The sequence below is a fragment of the Eimeria maxima genome, genomic scaffold, assembly GCF_000499605.1.
Source record: "Eimeria maxima Weybridge genomic scaffold, Emw_scaff60, whole genome shotgun sequence".
NCBI classification, from domain to species: domain Eukaryota; phylum Apicomplexa; class Conoidasida; order Eucoccidiorida; family Eimeriidae; genus Eimeria; species Eimeria maxima.
In genome coordinates, this window is record NW_013566632.1 from 342 (window position 1) to 20,792 (window position 20,451).

General features: G+C 49.7%; 3 protein-coding genes across 3 annotated transcripts; all 3 read left to right on the plus strand.

Moving 5' to 3' along the window:
• Positions 1-313: 313 nt before the first annotated feature.
• On the plus strand, positions 314-2,650 carry EMWEY_00009210 (hypothetical protein; the record flags this gene model as incomplete). Its single annotated transcript, XM_013482381.1, has 6 exons — positions 314-329; positions 486-775; positions 911-994; positions 1,115-1,413; positions 2,008-2,137; positions 2,591-2,650. The coding sequence occupies 6 exons, from the start codon at positions 314-316 to the stop codon at positions 2,648-2,650; spliced, it is 879 nt and encodes a 292-aa protein (XP_013337835.1).
• A 664-nt stretch (positions 2,651-3,314) lies between these two features.
• EMWEY_00009220 (hypothetical protein) lies at positions 3,315-14,957 on the plus strand (the record flags this gene model as incomplete). Its single annotated transcript, XM_013482382.1, has 25 exons — positions 3,315-3,601; positions 3,796-3,859; positions 4,083-4,570; positions 4,750-4,954; positions 5,048-5,137; positions 5,347-5,539; positions 5,721-5,779; positions 6,265-7,486; positions 7,881-8,014; positions 8,264-8,441; positions 9,183-9,329; positions 9,630-9,856; positions 9,997-10,161; positions 10,312-10,419; positions 10,521-10,568; positions 10,772-10,951; positions 11,076-11,405; positions 11,597-11,680; positions 11,985-12,102; positions 12,229-12,338; positions 12,529-12,663; positions 13,128-13,349; positions 13,464-14,021; positions 14,207-14,466; positions 14,753-14,957. The coding sequence occupies 25 exons, from the start codon at positions 3,315-3,317 to the stop codon at positions 14,955-14,957; spliced, it is 5,817 nt and encodes a 1,938-aa protein (XP_013337836.1).
• Positions 14,958-16,509: 1,552 nt separating this feature from the next.
• EMWEY_00009230 (CAMP-dependent protein kinase regulatory subunit, putative) lies at positions 16,510-20,451 on the plus strand (the record flags this gene model as incomplete). Its single annotated transcript, XM_013482383.1, has 4 exons — positions 16,510-18,328; positions 18,581-18,972; positions 19,222-19,785; positions 20,029-20,451. The coding sequence occupies 4 exons, from the start codon at positions 16,510-16,512 to the stop codon at positions 20,449-20,451; spliced, it is 3,198 nt and encodes a 1,065-aa protein (XP_013337837.1).

A 20,451-nucleotide genomic window follows, 5' to 3' on the forward strand; every position in this document is an offset into this window, starting at 1 on the left:
ACTGCCACGGCCCTTTCGCCGCTCCAGCAAGAGGACGCCTGCTCAGCTATGGTTATACTGACCTCTGGTGGCGCCATTGAATTGCAGCGATATCAAGTTTTTGATTGATCTATGCAGCCCTATTGAACCCTTAACGCACTCCGCTAACTGCAGCATCTTCATTGCAAATCTACCTCCTCTAACAAACAGTGTAAGTACCAGAGTAACGCCTCCGAGCGAATGCTCAACGTTTTATATATTTCTACGGCTTTTGTCTTTTGTTTGCACTACAACAGGGCCAGTTTCTATTCTGCTGGTTTAGACGCTGGACGGGATGTCGGTTAGTGTCGGTGCAGCTGCCCTTGTTTGCTGCGTTCTATGCCTAGGAAGAACTCCACGAAATTTGTTCATATTTTCACGTTGTAAGAGCTGCTGAAGTCCACCCAACAAAGGTGACGAATTCTTAGAGTTTCACGTGGTGTTTCCCAACTGCTCTCTCACCCCAGGGAGCTTGGGAGCATTCCTGGCTCTTCCTCTCATGAAAAGCAATCGGTCTCGCCTCGGTATCAGTGATATATGCGTGTATCCCGACGAATATATGGCTGTTGCAGATGTTTGTACTTTGGTCGTGGTCAGTTTTTCTGTTGCACCTTGCGTGCACGCAATCTACATAGCCAGCTCAGTCCTCCTACGCCTTACACCTTCTTTGCAGAATTTTGGTTTTGTTCGCCTGGCGTCTCACGAAGCGGCGTTGGCAGCCATTACTCACCTTCATGGCCTAAAGCTTCGAGGATGGGTAAGTACGACCCAGCCGTTCGGGTTACGTGCTTGCTGATATCTCCTCTATTGTGCTGTGGACAACACATCTTATAAGGGGTAAAAAGAATTGAGGGATGCACCAAAGCAACTATGGTACTTCGTGATTGATCAGACGCTTTCCTGTGCATGGAGCACGAGGACCCTAAATTCCAATGAGGAGGAGTCGCTTGACGACTCATGGGAGAGAGAAGAGGAGGTGAGGAGCACTAGGTGCACAGTAACTGCTGAAGAAAGTGGCGAAGCGCTTAAGCGGAAGCAGAAGTTATTAGCCATGACACAAGAATGCAACATTGCGAAACGGTCTCCGAAATTTCAGGCGTACGCAGTAATGTCTGCACAGTGCATGGAGTATGATGGGGAACCAAGGCAGCCACCCTCAGTTCAAGGGTCGGGAGCTGGCTCGGTTGTAATGAGCCCGAGGGCACCAGCTAAACGCACCGCCACAGAAGCAGCTGGAGACGCATTCTGGCTTTCCATTTTGGCTGAAAATGGTCCCCTCAACGTGGGAGAACTCTGTAGTAGGATGAAACGCCGTCAAAGACAATTGCAGGAGTGGCACGAGCAGCAATGGGAGGAAGACCCGGCCCCCCCGAATGTGCATGCTCAAGTCCCAGAGTCCGTGGCAGAGTAGAAGTTTACGTCTCGTACAGCTCTGTTCAGCTGTGACAAGCAACGTCCCACATTTGTTCGTTGAGGTTACCTTATGGTGTTGTGCAGTGTCAAGCCCTTGGGAACTTAGCCAAAAGTGACAGTGGGCGAATCCTTTACTCCATTGCTTGGAGCTTAAGAAGTGAATGCTAACAAAGCGGTGACTACTAGCACAACTTCGTCTCACAAATTCACCGTAGTTCGTCCCAAGCAACATTAGGGCTGTTTCGTCTGGTGTCGTTCCGACGCCTGCTAGTAACTGCAGCCAAAGGCATTTTCAACTGTCTCCCTGACTAAACGTTATTTCTTTCGGCTCATTTAAGTGAATGAAATGGAGCAACTACTGGCGGTGCTGTATGTTGATGAGGTAGTGATATAGGGAAAGCTCAGTTTTTCCTGGGTTTTGTGGCAAGTGTTTAACTGCATTGTCATGCCTGTGCTCGCTTTCAAATCCAGGCCTGGATCCACAACGCGTTGAATGCATTGCCCACAAGCGAGCAGGCCGCACTTGGCCGACGGAAAACCCTTCATCTCTCTACGTGTGGGCGTTCTGTCCCGAAGGTTGCTGGCAAATGATTTGCAAATCACATTCCGCAACTGCCTGCGAATACATACTCCCCAATCCAATGGCGAATTCACAGAGATTCCACATAGTGGCGTTGATGTTGACGACAGCAAAACATCTGCTACGGTAGGAGAAGTTGGTTCAAGGGATTTTATCAGTGATATAGCTCGCATGTTGCTTGTGGAGCTGGAGTGTGTGGACCGCCCTCTGCTTGCAGTCACCTACTCTTTTTAAGGAGCGCGAGCTCACGAGTTGTCGTGTCAACTGCCAGGGCTACTTGTATAGTGCAGAATGTGTGTAGAGGAAGATGAACCTCGCATCATTTTTCAATTTTGAACATTTCCAATCTGAAGTGGTATCGAGCGCTTTTTGATTGGGCTACGTCTGAGCAACGGTGGTCTGGTCTCTTGGTGGTTGCGAACGTGTGTAATGGAATATTGTTCTGTAGCAGAGAGCGAAGTGGGGATACGACAAAGCAAGCCACCCCATTGTTTCCTCCTGATCAAATGTCACGAATTTTGAAGAAGAAGAAGTCAGGATTTGATTGCGTTTTTCGTATGGTGTGGGTCTGCTCCGCAGGGCGTCTACAACGGCGGCGGCCCGTTTCTGGTGTGGTTCCTTCTCAACTTTAGCAAGTAACAGTTAGAGTCTCGCGTGTCCTTACTTCTTATGGTCAGAATGTGTAGTTTTTATAGCGCAGTCCTCCTGAATTTGTCGATATGTAGCCCACCTCGTGGAAAACCTTGATCGGCCCTCGTCGACCCCGTTCGTACGTTCGTGCACATGTTCTCTCGTTTCTTGCAAGTAATGTGGAAACGTTCTGCACTATTTTTCTGCCAAACGTAGACGTGCATCCTCCCTCAAAGCAGAAAGCGTTGAAACAGCTGCCTTCTTGTTCCATCTTGAGAATACAGAGTCCCACAGTACCTGATTCTTTTGCTCTTGGGGGGGAAGCTAAGGGGCCAAAGTGTTTCCCTGAAGCTCACCCGTCTTGTCATTGCATAACCACTCTTAAATATTGAGAGTAGAGTGGTAAAATACACCTAGTCTGGATATCAGTCCAACTCGCAGGCACACGAGGACCTTGAGGTAGCGTCAACATTATATACTCCTGCTAAGGTCAACTGGACCGCCATTAACAAGACCTTCCCAACATAAAGGAGAGATTTGCTTTGGTTTCCTCACAGCGCCTATTAGCAGCGGATTCGTACGTGTTGTCTGGAACTGCTTGTAGCAATGCCCTTCGGTTCGCCTATGTCCCCTGGAAGTGGAATTAACTAGCGCGAGCCCTCCGGTTTTCAACATGCAACCGGAGGGTTCCTTACCAGCCGCATCGGCTGGGGCAACTCCGCCCTCGGGGTTTAGTCGCAGTGGCTATTCATCAGCTAACAACTATGGGGTTTCTGCAACTTCTCCTAAGGCCGGCCTTCCTGCAACGAGGAAACATGCTATAAATGAGCCTAATACGTGGGGAATTAAAAAGGCATCCAGCATTCTTCTAGAGCTGGAAGCTGGAAAGAGGGAGGCGGAAGAAAGGAATGCTCTAAACTCAAAACTTTTCGAGCTTGGCACAGAATTGAGCAAAGTCAGGTGCGGCTTTTACAATTTCTCCTTCCAGTGTCCTACCATGTGGACCGTCCCCTTTACCGAATCTGACCGTTCTCGTCATAGCTGAGGCCAAGCCTCTCGCGGTTGCACTTTATGAGCACCTCTTTGATGCCACTTTCGCCTGTAGCGCGACGCAGGCTTGCAAAGTATTCTGGCTTTTTGGGTTTTTGTCGCAGGCGAGTAAATGACGTTCTGGAGGCGGAGAATGCCGATCTGCGCGAACGTATTTTGCATCAACAGGTTAGGGAGCTCCTCTCATCCTAGACAAGTACTACGTTCTGAACTGTATCCCCAGTTGGTATCATTTCGTTTGGCCTATGTCCAGTGCAGACTAGGACGAAAAATGTTAGGGTTCTTGGGGCCAGGAACTATCTGTGCGAGCGTTGCTCATGTAGCCGTATGCCTAGATGATGTAGTTTGCTTAACCACCTCCCTCTGCAGTGTCTGCGTGTTGCCGTTGCAGCAAGCGTACCCAGAGGCGGAGGAAATCCGCGCTCTCGCTCGACGCTACGGACCAGAGTTGGCCAAAAGTATTACCCTCTTGATTGACGAGAACAAGTCTTTGAGGCTGAAGTTGCAGGCTTCCATTCGTGCACAGGCCCGCTTACAAGGCACCGCCACAACTTTGGGCAACGCATTGAGAGACCATGAGGAACGTGCTTACGCAAGGGAACTTACATCGTCGGGACGATCTGACAGCCAAACAAAGGATGACAGAGTCCGCTATCTCACCGCAACTACGCACGGGATACAGATGGGTGGTCAAAGTGGCTCTGTCGATCGGCAGGGGCCACAGTCTGTTGGAAACTTTGTTAGTCGATATTGCGCTTGCTCCCAGAAGCTTCAGGAAATTTTGGATTGCATCGATTCCCAAATGGGGGACTATGAGAGGGGAGTATGGCAGACACATATCAATGTATTGGAGGAGGAGCGAGATAGCCTGATGCTGAAGTGAGACTTGAGAAGCCGCAGCAGCAGAATGCTTGTTCTGCAGTGTTACTCATGACATATGTGTGGTTTTGATGCTAACGAAAGGTCTGAGGGCATGGGATGCGGGACAAGCACACAACCTGGACGAATTCATTGTTCATGAGATATTTCGCCGCCAGTGGTTTTTCCGTCGTGCACAGGACTATCGTCATGAGGCAGCGATTGGCGGAAGTACAGGCAAGAATTGTCTCTGATCCCTTTCTCGCTGCACGTTTTGGAGGAGCGGGGGCTGCTGAAGACGCGCTTGGGCCTGGTCAGGGGCGGAACGCGATGATGGACCTGAGGGACACAATCGTTCAGCTTGCAACGGCACAAGTAGGTCTTTGGAAGCAGGTGAATATGTCGGTGAGCGCACGCAAACACGGCAGAGGATCACTCGTCTTCATGGGTTATTTTCACTTAATAGTTGATATATATGAATTTGTATGCGGATCGCAGGATGTCAACGCCGAGCTAGAGAGGCGACTGGCAACCGAGCGAAACATCTCCCGCAGTTGGCAGGCAAACCTGAGAGCTCTGCAGCGAGAGGTAAGAGTAATTGCTATCTACGTCTGTGCAGGACGACAATATCTGCAACACCTCCGCCCTCTTTAGCCCAGGTTGACTGTGGTGGCCCATCTAACGTGCGACTGGACAGTGCGCTTGCGGATATCACTCCGAACATTGCTCTCACATACACTTCGGCGCCGTGCATTTGGCAGTTGCCCTTGTTCTTGGGGTGCGCACTCTGTATGCAGCTCAGAGATCATCTGGCAGACCTCGCTGTTGCTGCGCGGGCGTCTGGGCTTCGATGTGACATGCTTCGTGGAACAATTGCCCAGGCAGGGGAAGCGGCTGCGCTCAAGGAGATTCAGGGATTTACACGAAGCGAAAAGGAGAGCCTGCGGCTTCTCCGTCTTGCCAGGGACAGGATAGCAGCCGATGCGCACAGTAAGTGTGTCCTTCAGGCAGCCTCCCCTGCTGCTTGTTCCTATTTATCTTGGGTACATGCTGTTGAGCTTTAGCAGATTGTCAGTTGGCGGTTGGAGCAAATGTCTCTGTAGCTGAACTTTAAATGACGCACTGCCATTTCCATACACCTTCTGTGACTTGGTGTTAAATGCTGTTCCAGGGATCGAGAGCTACTCTATCAGAGTGCGGGAGCTAGAGCAGGAAGTCGCCGATCTGCGGGTTAGACTCTGCAACTCAACTGACTCCCCCCCCCTCTATAAGTGTTGAGCTCCCCGAACCTGGGAGCATCCGGTATTGCCAAACGCGTATGTTAGCGTCTGTCAGTCTAAACTGAGTCCAGGCGACTATATATAGTCGCATGCGAGCTGCCTGGACAAATTAGCCCCCCACCTTGCCTCCCTGTAGCTGGCATGCGCCTCCCTCCGCTGCTCTGTAGCACCGCAACTATCTGTGGGTGCAGATTGTTCTGCCAGTGACAGCCAGGCGAGGTTGTTATGGTACCTCCTTTTGTCGTGCTGTGAAAGACTCATTTAAGAGGGGCCTTAAGCTCACCCCGAACTGCTGGGCGTTCTGCCCGGGATGTTTTATTTCTACATGTCGCTGGGGCAGTTCTGGTACGAATGCTAGACTGCCGGCCCCTTCTACAATTTAGACACATCTTCTAGTGCCGAAGTTGCCGTTGGTTGCGTGCGTGTTGCGTTTAGTGCGACATGACACGGCTCGATACAGGAAATATAGAAGAATGTGGAGAAGACGGTCAGGTGTTTGACTGCGGCTACAACCCTTCTGCTGAGCTGACGGCTTGCGTTGCTGCTCCTTCCGACACAGACTGTAGTGTCGCAGCACTGAGAACAGCCAAACAGTTGCTTATCGATCGCGAAGAAACAGAAAAGGTGATACGAGCACTGGAAGACAGGAAGCGCCAGATACATGAGCAGCAAGAGAACATTTTACCAGAAACGCATTCAGCAAGGCTTGATCTGGGGGACTCCACACAACCATGCGAAGATAGCAGTGCTCCCGGAAGTCTGGAAATCCCTCAGGTGGAAGCTACCTTTTTCAGCAATCAAATTGGCTCCGGAAGTTCCCGTACAAAGTTGTGGGACGCACTAACGACAGATCAGGCACGGGACATACTCCGGCGACTTGCGGTGCTCCGGAGGATAGCGAGTGATGCGACTTCATCCTTGGATGATAGACAGGAGCACAGTGGTTCTACGGAGAAGCCTTACGCCGAAGGTGCCCCCTCGGAAGGTTGGCAGAAGCTGAAACAGCTCAACAAAGACATCGATCAAAGAGAAGTTGCACTGCAGCAAGCTGAGGAAGCAATGCAGGCTAGGTCAGCACTCCGCAGAGCAGAAGCTGAGCACAAGAAAAAGATGAGGAGAAAAGAGGAAGAATTTGAAGAACAAAGACGCAGAGATGCCATGGAAGCTCGCGAAGAGATGATGAGGCAACAGAAACAATACGAGCAGCAGTTAGCAAAGGAAAGAAATCGCTGCGAATCTCTCAGGAAGGAAATGGAGGTGCAGGCGATGGAACTAGATCTCCAGAGACAGCTGGCAGAGGAAAGGATTCGAGAAAGATCACAAAAACAAAGTTTGGAGCTGGAGGAGGAGTTGCATAAGCTCCGCATGAAGCACAGGGAACTGGAGTGTGAAATGCAAAGAATCAAAGCCGACGCAGCACGAGAGGCATTGGCACTCAAGTCTGCTGCGACGGAAGAGAGGGCTGCTCTTTCTGCTGCTGCTCAGTCCGCCGAACGGAAGGCAAGCGAAGCGCTGAAGCTGGTAAAGGAGAAGGAGATGGAGCTCAAGGAAATGGAGGCAAAACTGCAGCAATCCCATACGGGCGGTCCAGTTTTACCACCTCCAGTTTACCACCCTTCCCAGAATACAGCCAAGAAGGGCCATACGACCGGCCTGAGTAAGCACGCGTCAATGAGAGACGCGTACTCGCTACACAATGCGGTTGTCAGCAAAACGGTCGCAGTGGGACACAAACGGTTTAGGTAGAACTACGAGACATGCGCATGCGTGCGTGTTCAACCCAGAGAAGTTCCAGGCAGTTGCCAACAAGGTGGCAATTGGACAAACATTTAGCAGGCTTGCAAGAAACAAACGCTCGAAAACAATTACTCCGGCGGCTTCCACCCGTAAGTACGATGTTCGGTCCTGTTACACTAAGGGGAATCCTAGCATTGGAGTGCAAGGGTCAACATTGTACCGCTGGCAAGCGTCTTCGGGAGCTTTCCATCGCCGCATTTTTTGTTTGAGCTTTGACTACAACCGAATGTAAATAGGGAAGGTGGTGTTTTCAGGGACTGAGGACGCAGCCCCTGAAATCCTTTCGCCAAGATCGTCCTTCAGGAAACTTGTTCTCGGAAGGTGTACATCTCTTGCCAGTGCTTTCAACCACATGGATGTTGATAACTCAGGGGTTGTCAAGATCGGCGTAAGTTACGGCACCGGTGGAGTAGAGGGACTATCTGATGAGGACGGTTAACTGCATGCAGCGTGTGCCGTGAGAATCCCTCTTCCATTCACAAAACCAAGAACTTTGAAGCTAGCACTTCACAGTTGAATTCCGGATGATCCCTACGCTGGCACGTTCAAGCAAAATATGCATACATTGCTCGTAGGTTGTGTCTTGATCACCAGACACAGCGATCGTTGTTCTCCTTGCCACGTTGTTCCCTCTCAGGACTTCGCAAATTTTGTTGACGACTTGGGCATGAACCTGCCATTTAGTGCTACACACGAGCTCTACAACACTCTTTGTGCCCCTTGCGAAGGCATGCTGCTTCTCAGCAATTTCTACAAAAACCTTCAAGGCGAGACGTGCACTTTGGCTGAGCTTCATCGAAGGCTTGAAGAGGCAGGTCCACCTTCCTCCCAAATATAGCAGCCTCCACGCATACGCACGAGCACGTCGTAGCCACTCTGGTTAGTGCATTTATGGACTACGTGAAGTTTAATATTTATGTGTTTGCTGACCTTTTCGCCAAAGGCGGCAGCAGAAGTCGTCGTGCATTTATGCGCGGGACGCCGCTAACCCACTTCCATCGATGTGTTTGCCAATGACGTGTTAGATCAGTCCAATCTTTCGCTGTTTTCCCTGGGCTGTCCACGTCATAGCCACTGCGGGTCAATGCATGTAGGGACTACCATAGATATTCGGGGATGTTGAGCAACCTTTTAATGACGCGGATATACCTCCAGAAGGGCGCGTGACCCAGGATCAGTTCCTCACCATTGCTGGCCAAGCAGGAATCTCACCAGCATGCGCCAATAGTCTTTGGGCCGAGATGGATAAGTCCGTAACATCCACCTTTTCACTTGAGTGAAAAGTCCCTCTCCTGTGTAGGATATGTTAACGGGTGCTGGAGCATTTGCAATCTCTCATACCCACCTGATGTTCTGTTGGTGCTTTGCAGAGCGAGCCGCGGCAGCCTTCAAAGAGAAAACGTCTTGCTTCTGCTAGAAGGTGGGCCCGTAGTTTCAACGGACCAGTGTCAGTGCTTGCGTTCACCTAGTCTTACAGATATACTGCAACCAAGATAGCATGGCGTTCACGCCGTGAGGCTTCCACGCATGCCAGTGACGCTGCTGTGTCTTCCCAGACAATGTAGACCCGGAGGAGGTGGAACGAGTGGAGCGAGATGCAACCAATGTACTGAATAATGTACTGAATGTTTTCTCGGGAGCGGCCAAGGCTCCAAAACCTGAAGCAAAGATTTGCAAACGCTCATCCTTCAAGAAGCTTACTTGTATGGCACCAGATAGAACATTTCAGTGCGATTTGTTTCCCCACGGCTGGTCCGCCGTTGCATGTCACTGGGTCCCTCGGTAACAACTATAGAGTGCTGCGTGAACTTTCTGCTTTAATGAAGCTTTATGTGCCTCCTGGTGTTAACCGAAGCAGCAGTGTATGTGCAACAAGCCAAAGTGCTCGTTTTCCCCAACTTCGCACTCCAGATCCTTCGGCGCTCAATGCACATACCTAACTTTCCTGTTCACTTTAGCATATCACCCGCGTGGCAATTCATTTTTCTTTGAGCCATTCGCAGACACCTCTACCCACAAGGAACTTGGATTTAGCGCCAATGAGGCACAGGTCGACGCGGTTCTTGCTGATTTCCCCCCATGGGATTGCATGTACCCGGAGGACCGCAAAGCCATGATAGGAGATATGAAGGCCCGAACAGTGACGGGGGGAGGACTGATTCAAGCAGAAGACGATCCCAGGTGCCCATTGTTCGTCATTCTAAAGGGGACTGTGGACATACTAGAGCCGGTAAACGAATGCTGCAACGCAGCTGTTGTCCATAATTCAGCACCGATTGGTTCTGGCCAACGGTTTGGTGCCGTTTGGTAGTTTGCTCCAAATTACATTGTTAGGCCTATGGTTGATTAATTGCCCATTCTTGTGGACAGGGATTTATTCAATACCGCCACGTCGAGAGCTTAAGCGCACCTTGCTTGTTGTTCTCGGATAATCTAATTGAGGGAACACCGAACGTAGTTTGTGCCAAAGCAGGTGAAGGCGAAGATGTCTTTTTGTACTCTCTTGAACGAAGCGTATTCGAAAGGTCCTACGAGGTGCGATTCTTCAAAACATAACGGTGCAGCTCTTCAGGAGTGTTTTTATTATGGGGAGGTTTCCTGCGTGACTTCGTCTCAAGGTTGTCTCCATTTTGCAAGCCAGATGCGAAGATTCATTAGACATCAATCTTCTTGCTTTTGACGCAGCCACTAGCTACACAAAGACAGAGAGAAGTGGAGGATTACCAGAAGTTGCTCCGGAAAGTACCCGTGGTTAACAAGCTCACTCCGGAGCTGCTGAGATGTCTTGCCGCGGTAAGGAAGTTATGAACCTTTAGACCAAGGATCCGCATCGTTAGTCATCCTTTGATAGAGGATACTAAGCATGCTCTCCATGCGGCTTGGGTCTCTCTCAGACCTTCAGGAAACAAACATTCCATGCAGGCGAGAAAATCATCGACAAAGTGGGTTACATTAGCAGTCTTGACTGCCACATATGAGGGCCAGAAGAGGTTTTGGCTTGACAGCTATATCACTGCTTATTAACGTACCTGCTGTCTACAGTAAAATCTCATCTATGTACTTCTGCATCATAGCGAAGACGTGATATGCAGTGAAATACCTCGTACGTACATACTGTGTACATGCATCTCCTCCGGTGTTACAGGGAGAGTCCGCAAACCGTGTTTTGATGGTAAAGGATGGGGAAGCTGTAGCAGTGGGGCTCACAGATACAGACGAGGAGGTGGAGCTTCGAATTTACGAACCACTTGATTTTTTTGGCGATATTACAAAAGCCAAGAGTCGGTCCCACACTGCATCAGTCAAGGCCCAGACAGATTGCACAGTGAGTCTCACCAACAAGCCACACTGGCACCGGATAGTAGGAGAATAGAGGTGAACGAGGCAGCCCAACTCCGGATGTGGAGCACACATGTTTAGTGGGCTGCTGTTCACTGTCGAGGCTTCAGATCTTGTCTATTGAGGCCGACATATTCTACAGTGTCCTACGCAAGCTAGAAATGGAATTCCGGAGGCGAAGTGGCCGTAGTTCCACAGTGGACAGCGTCATCGTAAATTTGCACAATCAAGGCAAAGAAGATGAAGTAAACGAAGGGGACGAAGATATGCAGAATCTCACAGGGAGCACCGAAGAACCTTCAGAAGACGCCGAGGTTTCCCCCAGCGGGGATACTGAGAGTGCTCAGGCGACTACCACAGCGTTGGCTATATCTAAGCGAGAAAAGACACTCGTCGATCAAGAACTCATCGAAAGACTGCTGCAGGAAGACACCGAAAGGGTGTGCTGCTGATTCGTATTTCTGTTGTTGCCTGGCCTCTATGGTAAAATTCCCAGCTTCTACGGGTGGCTTAGGGCAATGCTGTCTCCAAACTGTGGGCCAAATGGCCTCACGGAATAGGCGCAATGGCAGCTGTATTTCACAATTTTGAAGTGAAGCTGAAGTCTATATGATATGTGGGGCTTTTGCAGATGAGGGAAGAATGCAGTCTGCTTTTAGAAGCACTTCCAGTGTTGAAAGACCTACCAAAAGAGCGCCGGCAAGAATTGTGCACGGTGAGGAAACAAGTTGGTCCACCCGGAAACTGAATAGGCGTTTTGTGTTTTTTTCCGGTACTCATTGCTATGGAGGCCCCAATTAACATATAACTGCCACTACTAATATTCCCGTAAGAAACTGCAGCCACTTTATGCCAAAGATTATTGGTTTGGCTGCTATATAAACTGAGCCCGATGATAACACGCACACTTAAGGGCAGAGGGTAGGCCAATTGAGAGAAAGCAGCGCCGGATTCTCAACTGTTATGATTGACAGAAAGAGCTAGGTATGGCTAGTGCTGCGAGTTTATGACCTTCTCAGCGTATGATACTAGAAATATATTTGCCGAACCAAGCAGTTGTATTGCAGGGCGAAGCCCCTGATAAATTCTACGCTGTAGAGTCGGGAACACTCTCCATCGAGATCTACTTAGGATGCGGTAAGCTACTACACTCATTCGTATTCATGTAAACAAATGTAAAAGTAGCTGTCGTACATGTAGGCAGTGAACGTATGGTATACTCTAGCCAACTATAAGTTGCAAACCGGTGTAGATTTGTCCCAGGAAAGATGCAGAAGATCGGGGAGCTGACGTCGGGGTCCTTTTTTGGAGAAATGTCCATAATAAAGCGTGAACCAAGGGCAGCTTCGGTCATCGCCCTTACGCCGGTCTACGTAAGAGAAGCGTTTCAGCTTAAAATGCAAAAGTACCATTTACAGGGGGCTCGCTGTGAGCTTGTTGCTGTTCTTCCTTGTAATAATCCCAGTGGAGCTGGGTTATTATGGGATACACAAAGTTTGCGTGGGCCTCTCATCTGTTGCATGTAAATGTTCTGTATGTTCCCGCTGCACATGCAAAATGCAGGTTTATGCACTGAAAGCTAAAGACTTCGAAGACTTGTTAGGTGATCTACATGACGCCTTCCTGGAGCATGCCAAATTAATGTATAGCCAGAAAACTGTCAAATCCATGACGGGGGAGGACAAGCACACTCAGCTGGTGAGTTTCATGGAGAATGAATATATGAAAGGTTGGCAACCGAACAAGATTGTTTAGATGCAAGCAGTGATTGTTCTGAGCCCCAAAACTGTTTGTCCGCTTACAGCGGCTTACGACTAAAATTCAATTGTTTCGTGCAGAGTGAAGAAGAACTTCCCCAAGTGGTGCACCTTCTTTCCGGTGTCCACGTCATTAAGCTGCTAAGTCTCGAGCAGCTGCATGAGCTAGCACGTGCTTTCCAGGTAGGCGAGTCCCGCGCTCATTGCAATTCGCATAACATATTTCATGGTTGATGACCGGTGAAGCATATGAACGTGGAATGCGCACGAACTAATCGGCAAATCATCTCGTTTGGAGGATGCACATTTTAAAGCTATTTGCTAGGCATCGAGCGTCTTTCGTACACAAACGTTGCCTGGATGAACTAGTGTTGAGGGCCAAGCTTCCTGCCCTGGGACTCGCAGGTTGTGGAGATACGAGAGCGTGAAGTGATTATGCACGAGGGGGACCCAGCAGACAAGTTCTGCATTGTACTTGAGGGAATGGTTTCTATCCAGAAGTCCCCCGGACCTGGGAAACCACGAAAAGAAGTCGCTGTAGTGAAGGCAGGAGAATATCTTGGGGAAATCGGGTTTCTCAACAACCAACCTAGAACAGCAAGCTGTGTCGCAAAAACAAAGGTCAAGGTGAGCGCATAACTTGTCAGGTACACTCGCCCGAGAATTTTAAAAGGGGAAGGGCAGGCCCAGAGATGTACAATGCCACTATTTTGCCTCCCTCTGCGCCCAATTTGTCATCAGCTGCTGTGTCTAGGCCGCACTGAGTTTGAAAAGTACTTGGGCCACTTGGCAGATGCCTTTTTACAACAAGCAGAAAGCTCGTACTCGACATCTGAAGCTGAAATGCCTGCATGGCTCCTGGATTCGAAGACGCAGGGATCCTCTCACCATATTCATGCACTTCCCGATTCAAGCGACGAAACACACGAGGAAAAAGAGAAATCCAGCCCACGGTCTTCAAAAACTGCCAAAAATGTTGAGGCTAAAAAGCACAAGGAGAGGCGGGAGAAGAAATTGGCGGAGGGTGTCTGTGAAGGTGAAATCGTGGCTGCTGCTGCTCTAGATAATGAAGAGGAGGAAAAGAAGAGGAAGAAGAAGAAATCGGGAAGTAAGGAAGCACCTAAAGAGAAGCATGGACAAGCAAACAGCAGGAGCTCTCGGGCCGTTGCGCCCATATCCCCAGGTGACCTGGGTCGTCTGCGGGAGTTGGTTGTCGGCACATTCAAGAACAAATACGGGTCACTGGCCCACGCATTTGCAGAAATGGATGTTAACAAAAGCGACATTGTGGATGCAGACGTAACTACAGCACCCATGTTCCCCTATTGTTCTCCAACTAGCGATCTGCACGTATCCTAACGTTGGTGTTTATTGCTTGCATAGGCAGCGTTGCCTGCATCTACTGTCGGTGGTTGGAGCTCGTTACAACTGTGCGGGTGCATACACAACTGCTGAAGGAGAGTCTATGGGTGCTGTGTGAGCAGGAGTTCTACGCCTTCACGAAAAAAAGCAATATTCGGGGATTCCAGAAACAGGAGCTTGACGCCCTCTTTGACGAATTGTGCCGTCCAATCAAGGGCCGACTTGTCGTGGGCAACTTGTACCGTAATGCTAGAGGGGTGGAGCCCACAGGTGCGGAAATCCACCTACGGGCGGTTGAGATTTATGGGTCTGCATTGGCTGCGTTCTTAAAAGTTGCAGGCCTTGAAGCCACCAGCCTTTGCACCAAGGAAAACTTCACGAGGTCAGCATGGAACTTCCTAGCTATCCCGCGCTACCGTGTGTAGTAGGGACACGAGAGAGCAGTAGGAGCTAGGGATATTTCACTGCGGATGCTTATGAAGTCATATCAAGAATTGAAGACGGAATGCAGTTGCTTCCGTTACGCACTGGAACGCCGTGGAACTGGCAGACACCCATGAAGAATGAACGCCGGAAAAGTTATTTAGTTGTATTAGTGTAGGCCTAGGAAGAAGCGTGAGGATACTAACCCACAGACTTGCCTAATATTTGTATGTATGTGAATGCAGCCTGAGTTCCGAAGTTGGAGTTGACAGCGACAAGGCTGAACGGATCTGGGATGAATATGCCAAGGGGTGGGTTAAAATTTCTGCGGTTCGTTTGGGCCCTGCGGAGGCGGTCACTTGCTATGGGAACTATTACTGTCAGCTGCTGCCCTGTAATAACACTCCTTTAATTGTTCCAAACCCCAATAGACCAAGGCGCACTGCTTAAAATAGGGCTGAACTCATATTGCCTCATATTGCAGCTGAGCTCCGTGTTCGGGTGTTTACATCAACATCAGGGTCAGATCTGGGGATGATCGCATTACATTATCGACGCTAATCGGCCTAATGTCAGGTAAGAGATGTATGTGGGCTCTGTTGACTTTCGTATCTTGGTTGGAGGGTCAATTTTGTTGCGAATGTAAAGCCATATCCGTCTGCGTAGCTGCCTGTATAAATCTATTGAAAGTCTCTTCTGGGGTGCCACGGATTGGTGCTGTCTTCTGGATGCAACGAGGAAGAACATGGGTATTTTGGAGGCAGTCAAAACAGCAGACCTTTTATTCTCGAAGTTGCTTCTCGACCGAAGCCGAGATCCAGGTCAATTACACAATGGGAATTTCGCCGCATCCCAACTATATATTGGAGTACAGGGGGGAGGCGGTTGAGCAAGTGAATTACGTATTGACCCAGTCCAAAGCTTACTTGGGAAATCAAGCATCATTAGCCTTGTTATTTCTAGATGGGTAAAGAAAATTGCTGGAGATTGGAAGGCAGTTCGCGCCCATTTGAACGGCTCGCAGGACTTGGGGATGAATAACCCTGCATGCAGCAACATCGTCTGCAATACAAGCTTCTTAATCTCAGTAAACACTGGAAATTGAATACTTGTAAAGATTTAGCCAGAAGCAACGGACAAAGAGTGGTGGAAGGTCACCCATCTTCTGCGGACGGTTGTTGCCGGTTAGCTCGGCGACAGCCGGGAGGGGGGTCGGACTCAAGGCTTCTACGCTGGCGGTGGTGTTTTTATTTTCTTGATTTTGTGGGGGATTCATGGTATATTTGAGTAATATGCTAGCCTCAAACTCGTGTCACACCTTCCGGTCGCAAGATTTGTGGCCAGGACCGGACCGGCCCAGCGGCGGAGGCCGTAGACGTAGAGAGTCAGTGTTGATTATTCCGGGCTGCAATCCTATGGAGACTCCAATGGCTATTTAATGAGAACTACCCCTTGATGCTATTTCAGGTGGTATTCGTTTGGGTTCCTGCTGACTAGACATATAGTGATGCACTGACTAAATGCTGCAAGCGTGGAACAGACTTTTGGGGAGTCATGAGGAATAAAGGGAATGCTGCTGAAAACTGGGTGCAGCCGTCGTCGGCACAAGGACGCCAATGCTCTGAATTACCCTTATTCCATGCTTTCAAGTATCCCGGGTTTCCCTGTGCCTAAGGATTATTTGGGTCTCCCACCAGCCCTTTGCCGCAATGCCATGTTCGCCGTCAGTCATTTTTATTTGCAAGCGGCTGCATAGAAGGAGAGTCCGTCGAATAAAAGAGGAGCTGAAGGTACCGAAGACCGGAGGACGCGGATACTCTTTTGAAATGTGTGTTCCCCTCTGCAGGTCTTACGTGCACCGCCGCCCCTTCACTTCCTTCAAAGTGAAGAGAGGCTGCCGTGTAGATTGAGAGATGACACTAGATTTTGCGGAAGACATTGTCTTTCCCTCATAACTGTAGCAAGATTGGAAACGACAAGAGATGACAATCCGTCATCGACGATGGGAAAACGCGATTGCGAGAAGCATTCCAGACGCCGCGAGCAGGCTCCGGAAGGTGCAACGAGAATCGCAGGCGATACGGGATCAATGACTCCTGAAATGGTGTCGTGTGGGACTCCAGGGAGGGAAATGCCATGCACACGGGAGCCTATAGATGCTGCTCTGGCTGCCAATTCTGTCAGCGTCGACCATACCACTACGGACCAAGAGCAGCCAAGCTGCAAACTACATTCGCAAATCTTATCTACAGTGGATGTAAATGACAAAAATGCTTCTAGTGTATCCAAAAGCACTGTTATAGAAACACCAGCGGCAAATGCCTTTGAGGGTAAAGAGAAATCAGGAAAGCCATGCGATTCATCGCATTCAGAAGCGAGAAACGATTCTGAAGAACAGTGGATCTTAGGGTCCATATCCGCATCGATATTTGAGTCTTCAGAGCCCCTAGGATTGATCACCGCCATATCAGCCCTCGGTTCTTGGGTTTCTGCGGCTTTTGCTACTCATGAAAAAGACTTGGAAGGTGAATTAGTCAAAACAGACAAAAGGCAAGAAGAAGAGGAAGAGGCGAACAGGGCTAAAGCAAAAGGAAAAGAGAAGAACGAAACAGAAAATGACAGCGAACCTTCAGGGAACCTTCAAGGTGGTAAATTTGGAGCAAGTGCACCCGAGAACCTTCCATGTGCAAAAGTGGAGAGCAGGCAGTCTGATGCTCAACCAAAACAGGCACGGGTTGTGCTATCTTCGGAGTTCCAGCAGGGTTCATTGGACCAACTAGCAGCTCTGCCTTCTCCACAGGCATCCCCGAATGTGTCACACTTGCCTCATGGCGATGACTCTCACTTAGACCTGCAGGTATTTTTGCACTTGTGTGGGCAGCCACACCCAATTCGTTGGTCCCCTGGAGACGCAATTCCAAAGCAGAGTACGGGGTTAAGGTTGATGGATGCTGCTGAAAACGGCGTCTTGCAGGCGCCTGATTCCAATCATCTGCAGGTACCGGCTCCCGAGCTTTTGACAGAGACTGAGAGCCACTTGCAATCGCCCACTGAGCGACTGTCGTTGCGGCAGTTTGCTGAAAACATTGAAATGTGGTTTCTTGACATCGGATCAAAAGGCCTAATTGCCCAAAAGGAAGATTCTGCCTCGTCTAGCGATTCTTTCGAGGAAACGACAGGGGCACCTCTTACTGGTATTGAGGGAGATTTCACTTTTCCAGCAGGGGGGGACGGCAACCATCAGACATGTCCTGATGATGGTCTCTGTTGGCTGAACTCCACTTTGCCTATGTTTCAACGGGAACTTGGCTGCCGCAACCCTTTAGAAGGCTTTTCACGTGCTTCAAGAGTTCCAGTTGATGCGGTAGAGGGGGACGATACGGGGTTGCAATCTGCGATGCCTCGACACGGAGCTGAAGACACCCCAACTGCCTTGCAGGGGACCCATTGTCGCACATTGCTGCAGCAGGACACCCAGAACGGTTCATCCCATCAACTCACGATAGGGAGAGGGGAAGACAGCACAATAGATGAATTACATCCACAGGGTGCACATGGGTCCCATCACTATGCTAGCAAGGATGAAAATTCGGGAACAGGAGCAGCTGACTCGGTGTTGCTTCTGGATGACTTGTACATACGATTAGACCGTTCAGCTTTGCGGGATTTTGTAGAAGGCACAGAAACGCTGCGTGCGAATCCTTCTGCAAAGGCAACTTTTGTACAAGAGCAGCAATTGGCTTGTGGAGCCACAGAAAATGCGGATAGGACGATGCTTGGTGATGTTAGCAGCTGTGAGGCTTTCGCCTCCACAGTTGATGGTACTGGTGGATTCGCTATGCCGTCATCTCCACGTCTACACTCTGGACCATGAGAGCCAGAAACCTTTTGAGTTTGTGTGGCGTAGTGCAATGTTACCCACCTTGCTTTTGTGGCAAGGAGTGACAATATATGAAGGTTATTGCCTTGCCACCTTTGAGGCACCAACGAAATATCGACGTTCTTGCATGCTGGCACTTATTTATGCAGTGTATGACCAACGAGAAACATATTGTGCTACGTTTGATCTGCAGGTGAACTGTCGACAGAGGAAGCGGCGACGAAAGAGGCCTCGTTGCGTTCGTGGGGCAACCGCATTTGGGCATTCTTTGGAGGGGAAACTGGAGCCGAAAGAACTCAGGCAGACGGGGATGCAAAGATGGATGTCGTAGAGCAAACACTTCCCTTTGAAGATCCCGCAGTTGTCCAGAGAGATGATCACCGCGCATTCTCCAGTGAAACGTCTCTCCTCCTTGAGTCTATTAAGCAGGAACATACACTGCAACTTCTAAGCCCACAGCAACAAAGATACGTTGCATCCCTCATGCGGCGAGACATTTTCCCAGCATCGACATGTATAGTGGAGGAAGGAGCAGAACCGGTTCTCATGTGGTGTAGCGCAGGCGAATTTGAAGTTTCCCAAGCTGTCAGTCGCCATACGAAAAAACGCAGTTTGGCATATCCGACTCTCTGCTGGATAGGATGGCCGTTACAAAGCTTTAGAGCCTAAATGCACACTCGACAAGCAGCTTTAAACGTACACTGCAGTACTGCAGCATACGATCAGACCGCTGGTAGACGGAAGCTTTTGGGCGTTGGGGTCCGCGTTGCTCTTTTGCAACTGCTTCGGGAATCTCTGTGTTACTTTATTTCTGCGGTATTTGATCTGCTGCAGGGCTTCTTTGGTGTTTCAGTTTTGCGGTCGCTGACTCCAGGAGAATTTTTCGGGCTGGAGGAGCTAGTTTCGGGCGAAAAGCTCAAGTGTACATTGACCTCTCGACAAAGTGCCAGCGAATGTGCATTATGGGTATTAGACAGGGATATATTTAACGATTCTGTTAAGGATATGCTGGCAAAGCGTAAGGCATTCGTTCCTGTGGCCCAGGATTTCCTCCACATGGTTTGTCTTGTTAGGGACCTGCCGGAAGAGGAAATATACGCCGTTGCTAGAGCGTGCAAGGTGGAGAGGTTCGCAGAGGGCCAAACTGTCTTCAAGATGGGTTTTCACGGCGATATGTTTTGTTTTATATATAAGGGTGAAGCTATCACGCAGAAACCTCAAGATGGTGGGGGGTTTCTTGAGCTGGCGAGACAGGGGAAAGGAGAATATTTTGGAGAAATGGCACTGATAAAGAGCACTAGACGCACGGCTTCCGTCGTTGCAGGAACGGAATTAGTGTTGTTCTGTCTAGATAAGGAGTCATTCGAAACCCTTCTCTCTCCTCTTAAGGAAAAAATGGTAAGCGTTGTAATATAGGCAACTGGTTTGACCCCTCGCGCTGGCTAGATGTGGTATATCAGCGCGCAGGAGGCACCGGCTATCATCGCACTGTGTACTTTTCGAGTTAGTAGATTCTTCGGGCTTGTGGACCAGGCTGTTCGACTGGGGGAAATACATCCAGCCGTTGATGCGTTGCGGCACACTCCATGCAATTCTTCCCCGTGTAGAATCTATGGTGAGCATCCTATTCGTTTGGTTCAGGCAGCAAAAGCGGCCTCTACTTATAAACGGCAGGACGAAGCACCTCTGACTGCAAGTGAGATGAAATCGGCAGATGGGAGCGCTTTGGCTCCTGTGCTTGCTACTCGCGACGCGGGCGAAGTTTGTGCGAAAAAACGCACTCGCAAAAATTCGCTTGCTCTACTTAATTATTCGAAGATCAGGGATCAGGAGAAGCAGTCGGAAAATGGGGAAAGCGACACACCTGAAGATAGAAGTACAGCTCGCTGGCGACTGGCCCGGGAGCCCGAGTCTATACACGAACCCCCTCCCCTTTGCACACAAGGGGGTCGAAGCTGCCTTAAAGAGAACAATCCGCAGGGTGTACATCGAAAACCCAAATCCCCTGTTAGGTTTGACGAGGGTTCTCTTCTGCCTTCCGAGTCATCATCTGATGAAGGCTGA